This window comes from Pezoporus occidentalis, unplaced genomic scaffold (assembly GCF_034315485.1).
Source record: "Pezoporus occidentalis ecotype Australia unplaced genomic scaffold, CSIRO_AGI_Poc_V1 ctg70, whole genome shotgun sequence".
In the NCBI taxonomy this organism is placed as follows: domain Eukaryota; kingdom Metazoa; phylum Chordata; class Aves; order Psittaciformes; family Psittacidae; genus Pezoporus; species Pezoporus occidentalis.
In genome coordinates, this window is record NW_026916053.1 from 566596 (window position 1) to 581828 (window position 15233).

General features: G+C 41.2%; 1 protein-coding gene across 3 annotated transcripts in view; it reads left to right on the forward strand.

The window, feature by feature from the left end:
- PREX1 (phosphatidylinositol-3,4,5-trisphosphate dependent Rac exchange factor 1) overlaps nucleotides 1-15233 on the forward strand; it is a 150843-nt gene that overhangs the window by 49369 nt on the left and 86241 nt on the right. For all 3 annotated transcript variants that reach the window (XM_062642368.1, XM_062642369.1, XM_062642367.1), the window contains exon 2: nucleotides 12962-13033. In XM_062642368.1, the coding sequence (XP_062498352.1) occupies nucleotides 12962-13033 (72 nt within the window). The remainder of the gene's footprint in view (nucleotides 1-12961; nucleotides 13034-15233) is intronic.

Genomic DNA, 15233 nt, shown 5'->3' on the forward strand with positions numbered 1-15233 from the left:
GTCCTCTCAAACATTGCAGACAAGTCAGAGGCCATGGGAATGCTGGGGAGGGCAGCTTGCTTGCTGGAGCCATCCAGTTCAGGGCCTGCTAGCAAGCTTCACTCTCTCTCAACTTCCCCTTTATGTTTAAAATATAATGGTCTAATTCTTTGCTCTGATTCAGAGGAAGCTGGGGTTTAAGACTGTGTGTGATATGATTGTGTTCTGCAGGACCGTGTGCGCAGAGCAGAAATGCCACAATGAGAGGGGGCTTTTCTTTAGGCTGTGACAACAAAATAAATGTACATGAAGGGGAACTATGAAACCAGCTCTTTGGCTGGCTTGGGGCAGTAGGCCAGGCAGTATTTTTAGACCTTGCTCTTGTCTAGCACTTTGACCTGGCGAAATGGCATCATTTTCCATTTGTCTGAGAAGGAATGGAACAGGTTACTGTTGGCTATTGGATGCAGTGAAGAATTTCGGTCTGGCTGCACACCCCAAACTGGTGCTTTTTTTAAATAGCCCAAATATTTTTAGTCTGTAAAACAGGGCAGGAACACTGACAAGAATAAGCCCTCTGAAGATGTTTGAGGTGCTGTGTGGACAGAGGTTGGCTCCAGACCACTCTGCATTGGCCTTACGCTTCTCTGTAGCACTTACTAGGTGTGAAGACTCTTTGGGAAAGAAAGCTAAAAAGCCCATGGACCATCAATGCTATTGTCTGCCTTCAGGGAGATTTCTGGTTTGGTTAAAATTTTGGCATCATGTTTCATAATTAATTGAGGATTTTCTCCTGCCTCTTTGTGTAGTTCAGTCCTTAGTGCTTTAATCCAGTGTAGGAAAGATGGGTGGAAAACACTGTGTGCCACCACCACGAGCAGCTGCAGTCAGATGGTGCACACTTTAAAGCGGGGCAGATGCTGTTACACTGGGCTCAGATCTGCTGTTGCACTTGGGCATGCAGCTTTTCATCAGCTGGACTGAGTGTTCCTGCTCAGGGCTATGGTCAAAATATGTTTGTGAGGTAAATTTTTCTAATTCCTCTTTGAAACCAACATGTGAAAGAGTCTCTTTCTTTTTTAACTCTTTTTTTTTGTTGTTGTTCATAAATAATTGCAAGTACATCAAGGCTGACTTTTGCAAGGTGCAGCTGTGTGTGCACCCCATCTTTCTCTGCATGCAAGCACAATCGGAGGTTGTGTGTGGGTACCCACAAGGAAAGCGCATGCAAAGTGGCAGCTCTGAAGCTGCGTTCCTTTCTTTTCTGTGGGAGGAAGTATAAATGCATTGTGTTTCTTAAAAAAAAAACCAACAACCCAAAATCAATCCCCCCAAACCCAGGTCTAAATTAACAGGTTTTTTTTGACTATAGTCAAAGGTTGAAGTACTTCCCGCCATGTTGCCTGGAAATACCTCTCCTGAGGTGAATTCATAGTGTAGCTGAAACCAAAGCTCCCTGTTTTTTGTCTTTTCAATCAAAGTGGAGTGGAAAAGCCCTAGTGCTTGGCTAGAAAAGGTTCATTAAGTGCTGGATGGTTTTTGCAAACTTATTCCCTGTGCTTACTTACAGAGAGGCTGGTGGTCTGGTCAGAGACCAGGGGTCTTCATTCTTGTTTACAGCATTATTCTGTAGTGAAGTATGAAATTGTAATACAAACAAATATTTGCTGTGTAGTCAAAATATAGAAATGGATATCTCTGTCAACAGATACTTTCCTTTCTCAGAAGATAAGCCTAATCAACAGTTTGAGTAAAGACAACAGATGAGACTAAACTTTGCTGTCATTGATTTCATGGGGGGGTGATGCGTCACATTGTGGTGTGGCCTCTGTGTGGGGAAGGCAAAAATTCAGGTCAGTGTCCTTCTTGAGATTCGTTTTCCTTTCCATTTACCTGTAAAAGATTAATCTTTTAGCTCACAAATAAACATCCCCTAACTGCTGGTTTTATGAGGTGGGAGAATTCATAGCAGAGAGAGCTTGACATACTGTTTGCTTCTTGAAAGCTGCCCAAGCTACATGAACCACACATTATCTGATGTGCTCCAGTGGGAGAGGGAGAGCCGAGTCCATGGACATCAGCCCATCCTGCCTTTAATAGAAAAGCCTTGGGGCAGTCGGAGTTCCCTTCTTTTTTCCTCCCTTCCTTCCCCTCCCCTTATGGGATTCCACTCCTTTTCACCAAATCGCATATTTTTCCATCCATTTGAAGTTCTTGGAAACCTTTCACAGGCTACAGAGAAACAGCCACTCTGCTTAGGCTCTAGTGCTGAGGATCCCAGAATGTCACAGCCTTTTGTAGAGTTTGTAGTGCCTCCATGGGAAGCTGTGTTCCCCATTGTCACACCACAGGCACTTTAGCAGATTTCTCCCAGTAGGAAATGTCAAGCTCCAAAGGCCAGGAATGCTAATGCTTGTGTGCTGCACCAGAACCCCAGTTGCTGGTTATGGAGGAGGAAAAGTGCCATAAGAATTTACAGTCCTTACAGACACTGCTGCTTGTAAGGAGCCTGAGGGAAGCTGACTGCAGTTGATGCACAGGCCATATACCAGGATAGTTCCCTAAGCCAGGAATAACTTTGTGATTTAAGTCCCTTGACTGTACCTGTGTCTAGTATACCTGCATGGATATTCTCAAATGCAGTTATTACTACTTGCTGCCTAAAATCTGGTGGCCGATATGCCTGAAATCTGGACAGTTTCACTGGAATTTCTGGTAGTTGCTGCCAATTCCAGTACTAGTTTTCTGGATGAGGCACCTACGGATTTCAGTGTTTCCCATTTTACCTCTGCTGTGAGGACTGATTTATATGAAACCTGTGAGTGCATAAACAGAGCTGATGCACATACTTCTGGGGACCTCTCTAAGGTGAAATGTCTAGTTTTGGCATTGTGATCGGTTCTTCTGTAGCTCTGAATTTTGTCAGTTGAGAAGGTACAGCTCTGTTCAGTCACCTTTGCCCTTTTGGGTCCTTTTAAACTTAATCAAGCGCAAATATTCATGCAGTATAGGTGCATTTGAGAGTTTGTTTTGGTCCACAACCTGGTAGAAATCCAGCATGTCTAAGTCAGTGAATGGAATACTGTTCATTCAGTGTGTTAGCTACTTATATACACATGAATTGAGGTCAGATAGATATCTGCTTGAGAAGATACCTATAGAAGCAATATCAATATTTAGATCTAACGTCTGATGTTAAACTGGCTTGTAAGACTCTGAGGACTTATCAGCTGAGCATAAATGTTCCTAGTGAAATAGGATCCTGGGATTTTGTTACGTGCTTGCAACGTAGATCAAGTTTGCAGGTCACCCGAGATCATGGTACTTGGGCCCCGTGTAGATTCACAACGTAATTTAGCACAAGTGTCAGTGAACCTGATGACAGTAAGCTGAACTGGTCTGCTTCAGTTAGCCCAGAGATTCAGTCTAAGCTTGAAAATTGATATTACTCAGTATCATCACATAAACTCAGTTGGAAGAGTAAGGGCCAGGTCTTCAGGTGGATTCACTCACATGCAAATTGGTGAAGTTATGTGGGTTATACCCCTGCATGTTTTGGCAGGTCTGTTTGCCTGACCATTAACTTCAATTGTTAACTGAAACGATCAGCTTCTTACACATATTCAGAAACTGAGTAGGTAAGACAAGATTCTACTTTTTTTTTTTTTTAAGCTTTTACCTATGCTCTGTGATCCTTAACCTGCAGAGGGAATAACACTGGGGAAGTCTTTGCCTGTGTTGCAGCTGATATAAAGAAATTCCAAGGACTTCACTAGATTTCATTTTAAAGTTTTTTCTGTTGTGTCTGTTTAGTGCTTCATGTATTAAGGCACTGTCACTGGAAAGAAAAAAAGAGTAGAAAAGGGAGATAAGTCTTTCTGATATGAAAGTGCTTTAGCTTGGATGGACTCTTGAAATACTAATTGAAGAAATTTTTGCTACAAGTATATTCAACATCTGGACTTTACTATTTTTGGGGACCACTTCATGTTTCTAGTCACTGATGTCTCTACTTCCCTCTTGAAATAGAAGTAGCCGTGTAGAGCCTGAAACCTGATTAAACATTCCGTGGTACTGATAGGATCTTTGTAGTTGGAGACATCACTAACTTAGAACTGGTTGCATTCTGCAGGCTTCTGTCTATTATGGACATACTTAATGTAAGTAGTATGGGTCAAATCCTGAAATATTTGTATGTTGTTTACTCGGCCCTTACTCCTGAAGCAAGTTTTGCTCAGGTAATATAAAGGTTAAGCAGACACAGATTTGTTCTTCTACGTAAGAGGAATAAAGTAAAACATGATTTTCAAGCAAACTATGTCCTGGAAACCTTTTGAAGAGTTCCACGGTGTGCTGAGATGATCAAAATTATCTCATGATTGCAGAAAAGGGAGAAAGACAAGAAGAGGCCAATAAAAGGGAGAATATTCCAAAAGCTTGAGAGAATTAGGCACATAACTTTCTTAAGCCCCTTTGACAATCCAAACAAACACATTCTCTGTTGATACTAAAAATGGGCTGGAGTCATAGAGGGATAGATATGCACAGAAGGACATGCTGGAGCTGTGGGTCTGCAAAGGAGGAAGGCTGGGTTTTTCTGTGGTGTGGGTTGGTTGGTTTGGGGTTTGTTTGCTTTTTGAATCTGCATTAATGAGACTATTTAGTGATTTAGGGGTAGAGTCGGAGAGGAGGGAGGACATGAAGAGGAGTCCAGAGAGACAGGATACAGAACATATGAAGATATTAGTAGAAATGAGTCCTAAAGGATATCAAAGGTGAAAAATGTACCTTTTGTTGAGCCTTGAAATGAACCAGGATCTTCTGACCTGCCTCAGGTTGCAAATATTAGTGACCAAGGGGAGGAGGGGATAGCAGAGGTCAGGACAATGGTAGGGAAGAGACAATGGATGCTCTGCAGCACCAGTTGCTCTTTCACTTCACAAGAAGTTTTTTGCAATTCAAATGAAAACAAACCCCCCTTAGGAAAGGGATCCCTCTTTGAGCGAGAAACACTGCAACATGTTTTACTCTCACTTCCCTTTGGTTTCACCTTCCTTCATCAGTCAATGCATGAATGAATTTGGTCTGACTTTTTTTAGTTGTTGCAAAATTCCAATGTCAGTATCAGCACACTGGAAATACAGATCACAGACATTTCAGTCCAGGATCTTTTTGGAGCTTGTTTTGTCAATTACTTTTTCTGGGAAGTGCTGCTAGATCAATTCACTTGTGCTGAGTCCCAGAATACTGCCATTAATTTTGCATGTGTCTACTTGCAGTGCCCCCATGGTCATAGCACCCTTGCTGACAGTCAGTCACTGGTTCACTTACAGAAAAGATTCAGTAATGCTCATTGCCCTGGAACTTTGTATTTGTAGATGCTGTGAAGCTGATACCGGAAAGGAGGGTGGTCTGATCTAAACCTGTCACCCAGGCACTCTTGATAGGAAGAAAAAGGCATTTCTAGGGAGCAATTCAGCCTTTCTTCTTAAACCTCACTCCTAGAGTGCAGTGACTCATCCTTTGAAGCCTTCCTGGTGCTTTGTGTTGTAGAGGGAACTTGTATCACTAACTTAAGGTTAGGCTCCAGTTTTTAGGTGGGTGCTATTAGATGAATTGCAGGGGAATCCTGGCCACAGTGATTTGTTGACAGAAGCTATAGCTTACTTAAGTAGTGGCTATTTCTCTTGTGTAGTATATAAAGAATGGATCCAGTTTATTTATTCAAGCATTTTATTCATACATGCACTACAGAATTTTCAACAGCTGAGTTTGTGAACAGTTCCTTATATTTCATTTGGTATTTATCAGGATTAATTTATGTCAGATTAAGAAGTGGGGAAGAGGTTTCAAGTTGCCGTGATCAGTGCTTAGTTAATGTTCATTGGCAGTGGCAGTTTTGTAGTAGGTGTAGGTCTATTTATTGCTTATATATCTGTACAGTTACTAAAAAAATACCTGTTGAAACTATGCTTCAAATAAAAAGATCTCTGCCCTGTGATACACATGGATTTTGCAGTTGTGTTCTGACGATCTTCCCAGTTTCACCTGAGATTGAGTCTACTCTTTTTTTGCAAAGGGTCATGCAGACTTCTGTGAGAAGAGATGATTCATGCTGTGACATCCATGCTCCTGTGTGTGTGAAATGATTGGTATTTGAAATAACACTGGAATGAAAAAAGTCATCTTAAAAGAAGGAAGAGGGGAGCTGAGGGTGAAGCTGGGGCATATGAGCAAGAAAGACGTTTTCCCCGGGATATGGGAGTAATAGGTGTGAGAACAAATATCTTTGTATTTGCTTTCAAAAATAGTGCAGTGAGTATCACAGAGGAGAGGTGATCAGTAGAAGTGGTTCTACTCATTTCATGTCTAACATAGCCCAAGATGATGCAAAGGCTGGAAGTGTCATTTAAAAACATGTAGAGTAGAGTCTGTTTGACCTTCTGCTTAGCAGCAGGCAGTGGTGAGAGTTTGCAGTTCAGACTGCTTGAGCTGATTGCAGAGAATGTTTGTTATTCTGTAATGTGCGTGACTTTCTTTTTTAGATCATCTTGGTTAGCTAATAGTTTAGTTCCTCTTCAGGGGATAGATAAAAAATTAAATATGTACCAATAAGCTCTGATGCTTTAAAGCCTATTTGATACACAGGAAGCCTGAAATTAGGGCAATAAAAGATATTTCTGATGCTATTTCCTCTTACTAAACACCTCTGCCTACCAGGCAAGTCCCTGTTCAGCTGTTTGCTGATGAATTCATTTGGCTGTAGAGCTGAGTTACTTTTTGCAGTGCTGCTCTCACAGCTGTGGCTCTTTATTGTTCTAAATGGATCTAGAGAAATATATTCTTCATAGGTAGAATACTCTATGCAGGAAATTCAGTATAATGCACTCATCTGATGCTTAAGTTCTTTATTCCTTTACCAGACACTGATAATTTAAAATGTGTTTTTATAGAGATCTTAATATAGCATCTAGTAATTGAGCAGTGAGTACAGGATTGCCAGTTTACAGTGTGAGATGTACAGTAATATACTCTTTAAAAGTAGTAGGATTGTTTCAGTCTCGCTCCATTTTACATGTGTAATGTTAGTGATGTCAAAGGAATTGCTTCTGATTTCCTGTATTCTAACTTGAATTTCACAATTGAAAAACCTGAATCAGGCCTAGTATTCTACATGTGTGTGCTGGCTTTTGTCCAGGGAGGTAAGAGATGGTTGAAAAGTAGTCTGAATTTAGAGAATAATAAATCCATCTCTCTTTAGAATCCACCTGTCTCCAGGATGGAAGTCAGTAGATCTCGGTTAATAGTGCACAGTACTGCAGACCACTCTAGGAGGAATAGAACTGAAGTAGGTTCACCTCCAGTTGAAGTGACTTGATTCCCAATCAGTTGTAACCCAAAGCTGTGCTCTCATTCAGTGAAAGATCTGCATTTGGGTATTTATAACATTCTTAAAGGGGAATGCTTTATAAAGCATTTAAAACTAAAAAATTAGTTTTCCATAGAAATGCACACTTAGTTGTTATTAATTGGGGGAAGAAAGGGAGAAGAACTGATTATGGGATTTATTTTGTATAAATTGCCTTGTACAGTCATTGTTATGTTATTTTGAGATTATTTCAGTGTCTTTCCATCTTCAGTGCAGGTGAGAATTGCAGTTCGTATATAGGATGCAGGATATTGATGTTTCCTGTCATTTGTGTAGAGCTTTAGCTTAAAAAGAGCATATCTGATAGAAAGCAAAAGAACATGATCGGGATGACAATACTCAAAGCTAACAATTGAGTAACATGAGCAAGGATGCACCTGCTTTTAAAACACAAACTTCAGCAAACATTCATTTTAAATCATCAGACTATTTCAGTAGAGCCGTGTTCCCACAGGACTTTCAAGCTGCTTTGCTAAAGACAATGGAGTATTTCGGTATCTTGCTTGTACTTCAATGGAGGCAAAGGCTTATTTAAGCCACATTTAGTAGCAACATTAATTCAGGTGATGGAAAAAATGAAAATTAAAGTTACACTTGCAAGTATTTGTTCAAGTCTTTATGACAAGTTTTTCTCTGTATCATCAGACATGGGTTAAGGCACAGCCCCTAAGCTATAGTTGCAAGGTGGAGATGCCAGTGGTGGTCAAATGATGAAATTCACTGTCTGTGTCACCTCTTCCTTTTTCACTGTGAGCAAATTTTTCTGAACTCAAAATGTCTGCACTTGCAAGAAATTTTTAAACAATTGATTTCACAAGTGTAAAGCAAACTCTTCATTTTAACTCTGAAAATATGAGGCTCACCTAGATCCCGGTGTTGTTCTGAATCTGTCCTGGTCACTGACACATGTGACAGAATTGCCTCACTTGTCTCTTAAGAGCAATATGAAATTCCAGTCGCCTGTTGATAAAATGGGTTTCGCAGGATTGTACTTTTAGATATTTCTCCTTCTGGATATGGTCACCAGTTGCCTCATCGTTGTTGGTCTGTTTCTGTTCTCCCTTTCATTTCCTTCAGGGTTATGTACGGTTTGCCTGCTCTGCTGTTTAATCAGAAATCTTTTGCTATTTCTGAACATTTGAGGAAGTATCTGCCTCAGTCACGAATTTTGAGAAAGGCATGAACAAACTATCACTGCCTTGTCCCTAGTATTTGCCATGTGTTACTTTTGCTACCTAGGAGGTGGTAAGCACTAATTTTTCCTAATAAAGTCAAGGCTTCAAGTCAAAAGTTCAACAGGGGCCATTTGAAAAGCATTTGGGAGAAATCCCAGTTGCTTCAGTCTGTTTATGTGAGAACAATTTACAATTAGGAGATTCTTTCCTTAAGGTATGCTTTGTGCTTTTGTGGTTCAGAGGTAAGACACCCAAAGCAACAAGGTTTCATTATAGCAGCAGACTGTAAGACTAGTAATCTGAAGAACAAACACCTTCATGAAAAAGGGGACATTAAAAAGTACTTATTTACTGAAATTAACTTTTATACATAAATTGCATTCTAGATTTGTAATGTGTTTCTATTAGTGTTTATTGGATGTGACTTACCCAACATGACATGGTGCAGAAGGGGAGCATTTCACTCTGCTCATTCTGAGTTGTTGTAGATCTGCTTGAATCCTGCAAGGCATTTGTACTGTAAGACAAACTATGAACTGTGTTTATGCGTGACATGAGGAGCATCAGACATGGCCTGCTGAGCTTGGAAGCAGGAGACCTTGAGGGCAACAAGTCACAGTGCACAAATACATGTTATGTTGATGCAGCAGCAGAATTTTAAACAAAAACAAATCCGCTCTGGGCTGTTTTGCTAATGATTAGCACATCCTCGTGGAAGATGAGACCTTTACAGACCTTTATCAGGAGAATGAGTTTCTCAGCTTGGTTTCACATTTTTTTCCCTACACTGTGCTGTGATCTGTTTTTTTTCTGGACCCATGGGCTCTACCAGACCTTCTCCCCAGTGTGTATCACAAACTGCCGTCCTTCCCCGAATCCCTGATAGTTTGTAAGTGTAGTAAACCAACAGCACGCCACAGTAGAGAGTTCTGCTTTTGGCTGCAGCACAGGGGTGATCATGATCATCCTGCTGTGTCCTTGGAATGATTTTTCAGAGTCCCCAAGTCTTAGGAATGTTTTTCAGGAGCTCTCAAGAAAGCTGATCCTATGCTTCTATGTATCTCTGCAGGATAGGAAGTCCATTTTTACAGAGATGGAAGGTGTTGCAGATGAAGAGGGTTGTATTGAGGGGTGTTTGAAAGTTCCTTGTGGGAAATACCAAGGACTGGAACCTTTGAATTTGCAAGTTGTGTAGAATGTGAAGAGATTGGAGCAGCCAGAGAGAACATTTGCCTCAGTAACTTTTTAGGTGGCCAGAAAAGCCTCTACCCCTTCAACAGCTTCCTCTTTAATAACAATATGTTTTGGAATATAAATAAGATGGACATGGCAAGTTTTCTAATATTTACCACCACCCTCCTCTCTTGTTTGTCATCACCTTTGTCATGTCCTTCCCCAAATACCTGTCTGATTTTTCAGATAAATCAATAGGTCTAATAAAAGATCATAGCTGTTTCCCTGAGCTGTTTCCCACAGAGAGCTGCATACTGCTTGCATAATGGATCTTCAAGTCTCTGTCACCACGTGAGTGGAGGGATGGTGTTGGTACAGATGAGCTTAGAGCCTAGTCAGACTGGTAGCACAAAAAGTCGCTTGAGAAGTTTGGAAAACACTGACCTGAATTTCTAAACAACAGCTCTGGGAAAAGGGCTGTTTTTTCCAAGCTAGAAGTGGTTTGGAAGGAAAGTGGTGTTGTCATGTGAACAGGGCATGCAAGATTAGCTCTATGAGCTGCTGTTTAATAGCTTGTATTTATCATGCTTTTTAATTTGAATGACTGTGTTACAGAAGATTGTGTTTGCATGTGCGAAGGTATTGAAAACTGGGGAACAAATAGTTCTTCATCCACGAAGTTCTGATATTTTGGGGAAGATTGCATTTTAGAAAGCATTCTACTAAATTTCTAGGACCAAAATCTCTTGTAACTGTCTTGTTTTATTATTGCTGGAAAGACTGCTGTTCATGCACATCAGGACAAATCAGAAGCTGTAGGAGATTTGACAGATGATCTACAAAGTTGACTGCCTCTTTCCCTCTTATGTCTTTCATCCTTTCTACTCTCTCCCTGCTTCTGTGCCTCTCATTTTTTGCTTGGTTTTCCTTCTCCTTTTCTCCCTTTCTCACGCCCACATTAAATGATCTTTTCAGACAAGCATCACAGAAAAGCTGTTTTTTAGATTAACACAGACTCTACTTTTTTACTGACTAGCCTGTAACAGCTAATGTGATTTGCACTTCTGTTTACCAGCTTTCTATAATTAGACTCATCATACTGGGACTAATATGCAGGTAACTGTTAGTCACCAGTGGAGTTGCTAATTGTGTAGATTAATAAAACATTCCAATTGGATTTGTTGTCTTCAAACAGACATGTGATTAAAGCAAGGAAAAGTGTCTGCCTGGCTTATCTTTGGAAAGTGACTTTAATATGATGTGTTACCTCGTATAAATCAAATGCTTGATTATTAATGCTCAGATATCACACCCAGCACTGAAGTGGGAGGGCAACAGCTATTCCTGTCAGTCTTCCTGCCATTAGTCATCATGCTGAACACTTCATCTTGGTTCCCTGACTGTTGCCAAGGTGCTGGGCAGTACGTTAACATTGCAGCAGTTCGTGGCCAAGTTACTGGCAAAGTGGACTGGCTTGTTATTGTAAAAGGCCTCTTCCACCACTGGCACACGTGTTGTGTGCCTTTAATGCAGGAATCTGTTTTTCAGACTTCTTGGTCCGCACAACCTGCTCCAAGCTCTCCATATCTAGCTGGAATCTAGCCAGGATCTCCTTCCTGTTTAGCGATGCAGGAGAAGCAGTGTGGTTATAGTCCTTGAAATTTGTTCAAAAGCAGGGCTGAAAATAAATGTAGGGTCTGTGTGCCTCATTAATTAATCTTTTATGGATGCCTGTCCTGTATAATGCGAATGGCTGACAAGTGACAGAGCACCATGGCTAAACAGAAACAGAGATGTGCTTGTGTTAGTGCTGGAGGTCAGACAGACATGTTCCCTGTCTTCCACCCAAAATACCAGAGGAGAAGGCATTCCAGAAGTTCTAAGTTTGGTTCAGTGCCATTGCTTCTTATCAGGTTGTAAGCTGCTGCCAATCCCAACAGGCAAAGGGAAAAAAGAAAAAGCTGAGTGTGCATCAGCTGACATGAACATTGCACAGGAATAGTTCAATTTTTAAAAGCCTTTTATTATCAAGCTGTAACAAAGCTGCTTTGTACCATAAATACAAAGAAATGACCTGCTTCCCCTCTGTCTCAGGTGGGTAAGAAAAGTTCCTTTCTTCCTTGCTCACAGCACTTCCCAGGGTTCACTCTTGTGTGGGAGGTAAGTTGGAAACCACAAACAAGAGCAGAGAGGAAAGCCCTCTGCCCTGCTGCTCATGGGTCACACAGTTTATCACAGCAGGTTCTGTCAGCACTGGCTTCCCTTCAGTCTCACCTGCGGCTATTTGCATCCCTCTGTTGATGTCTGTGGAAGATAAAACTCCATGCTCTCAGGTCTGAAGTGTCCTTTAGCTGGTAGCTGCTAGAACAGTGGAAACCTGAAGCAGAAATCCTATGCAGTGTGCTTTGTTAAACCCATCCCACTGAATCAAATGTGTTGTGGTACGTTCAGTGCAAATGCAAGTAGGTCCTGGCTTCCAGTAGCCAGAGTTATGCTTTGTAGGCTGATATTCAGATCATTGTCCATTTGTATCTGGCCTGGAGCTTTTTATTGATTTGCCTGTTAAAGGCAGAGTTGTGCAGAGCTGAAGGAAGGGGAAGCCTGGCCTACGTGAAAAGTTCCCTGCATTGTTTTGTCTGTTTTCAACCAAGTGAAGCACAGCAAACAGCAGAATGTATCCCAGCCCCTGTCTGGTGATTTCCATTTCCCTTCCCTATGTATCTAGCCCGTTGAACTTGTCCATAACCCTGGCTCGTAGCTCTATCATGCCTCAGCTTCAGCAGCATGAATATCCTTTTGTCATTCTTTGCAGTCCTTTTTGCTGACATACATCTTGCTGTGTGTCAGGCCTGCTGCCTTCCGAAGTCAAAACAGCTAAGTCTCAGAGAGGGAAAACCTTCAAAGAAAACTCAAACAGACACTTGCTGTAATCTGTTGGTAGTAACAGATAATTAAGTCAAAAAATTTCAACAGAGGGAAGTCATGTATTGCCAGGCAAAGCCCAATGACATTGTAGGAAATGTCTTTTGTGCTGCCCTGAATGCAGCCCTGAGTCTAGAAACTGTGGTGGTGATTTGGTGAGTGTTTACCTTCTTTTAGTCTTAAAGATAATCAGTCACACTCTTGCTGTGAACCTAGAAGATATAAAAGAGTGAAATCAAGCTTGTATCAAGCTGTTTGAACACAATCTGTTTTATCTTTGCAGGCATTTCTTCACCGGATCCGTCAGAATGCTGTGGACAAAGCTGAGAAGTACATAACAGAGGAGAATGTTAAGGTATTTCTTCTATCTTCCTCATTTTCTTGGCAGGGAAAACAATACGTAATGAAAGGCTAGTTTCAGGGATATGAATATCAACTATCCTCATCTCATATTGATGCTTATTATTAAACTGGTTCCCTAAGGAGAAGAAGCTCGTGTTGACAGTTTATCTGTCAATCTGTTTGCCCATTCATATAGCTGTCATCTTCCTGCAATTTTTCATCCCACCAGTTAATTTCAGTAAAATTTGACAACAGCGTGGTGTTGTCAGAGATACTGACTTTTGGCAAGATTTGTGAATTGGTGAGTAGAGGACAGAGGAGCCTTTTCAGTGTCTTAGAGAGTAAAGGCAGGGAATGCACAGCCCTTGTCTGTTTTACTTGACAGTATTTAGTTAATCAGTTTGCATCTGCTGTCTTTTACAAATCTAAAATTGGTAAGGCTCATGAGAAGGAGGCAGGGATACTCCTTGTGGTCTAGTGGGAAGGACTTTGTGTTCTTGTGGAAGGACTTAGGAAGTAGAAGACAGAGCTGTGAGGTACTAGCTTCTCTAGTACCTGTGGTCACAGGAGACCTTGTTCGTTATTTTCATAGATACAAGCAAAGCTTTCTTGTACTAATTTGGCTTAAAAACTCTCCTTGTACACATGTGCATGTGAAACCAAAACCCTCTCTGTACACACATGCAAGTGAAACCTGATGGTCAGCGGGACAGAGTGCAGTTTGTTTGCCATTAGAGGCTTACTTACTGAGCTTGCATTTGCTCCTGTAGCTTCTAAATCAGCAGAAACTTTGCCCTTTACACTGATGGGAGCAGGGCAGAGCAATAATAGCTACTACACTGTTTCCCCAAGGCTGGTTACTCCATTTCATGTGCTAGTGTTATCTGAATGTATAGGGATCCTATCAGAGCTCTAGGCCTTGTTTTTGCTACTCATTCCATAGACTGGCAATGCTGTAGTATTGACTGACGGGCATCAGAAGGGGCTTGTAGTAAGCCCCTTGGCTGTAGTAAGGCTTGGCAATTTTGTGGAGCTAAGCCTCATGCTGTATTCAAATATGGAAGTCCCCGCTCCCCCCAGACTCGCCTTCTATACTCTAAGTTCAGGAGTAGCTGAAGAAGTAGACAAGTGATTAGTGACAGTGGTGTCCCTGCCTGTGACAGCAGGGTTGGAACTAGATGATCTTTAAGGTCCCTTCCAACCCAAACCATTCTGCCATTCTGTGAATAGATCTTATGTGCAGAGAAGTATGTGAAAATTAAGCTCTGCATGAGAAATAAAGCTACCCAATTTGAACAGCCGCAGATGTTGATGAAAGTTATTATTCTATGATTATTCATATAAGATCAAAATGAATATTAATTGTGACTGCCAGATGCAGTGCCCACAAAGCCTATGCAGAAGAACTTGTATTTTCTCTGCTGATTTAAATGTATTTGTATTTGAAGTTTCAAGGCACTCCTCTGGGGAAGTACTGCTTCATTTCTGTGTCATTCTTGAAGTGCCTGGGGGGTCTTTTTGAGGCCACTGTGAGACCTCATTTATTCTTAATATTACAATACCTAACTTTCAATAAAAGAGCTTCTCTTTGGTAATAAAAGGCCTATGCCTATTCTGGTGAAATAGAGTCATAAAGGCCCACTTTCCTTGATCAGTCAATATTACCTCCCCCACCAATTCCCCTTCTTCCCTTCCCCAAATAATTTAATTCCTTCCTATAGTTGAAAGATACTTGTTCTTTCTTTCCTTCTCCTTTCTCCCTCCTTGCTGGTAGAGGCAGAACAAACAAGGTGATTTTGGGACTTGAGATAATTCTGCCTCTTAATGTTATGTATATTGAGTCACGACAGAGCTGTGAGGTTGCTGGTAGCAGAGGCTGTATAAATGGTTTGGCAGCTTGTGTAAGGAGAAGCCTGTATTTTCCTCTCTTTCTTCATGCAGCAGAACCGTCTAGAGGAAAATACAGGGTATTCTGGCAGTCGCCCACCTCTGAGCTGAAAGGGAAAGTGTTTTTTACGATAATTCAGATTATTGCTCCCAGTATTGTTTTTGCAGGTTCCTCCTGCAGCTGGTGCTAAGCACTGAAGATTTTGGTAATCTTTGGCCACTGTATCCCCTTCCAGAAAGACCACACTGAGTCCTGTGCCAGGCCCAGATTTCACAAGTACTCCAGTGACTTACAGCTGCAGCAACATCATAAAATGGTTTTAGTT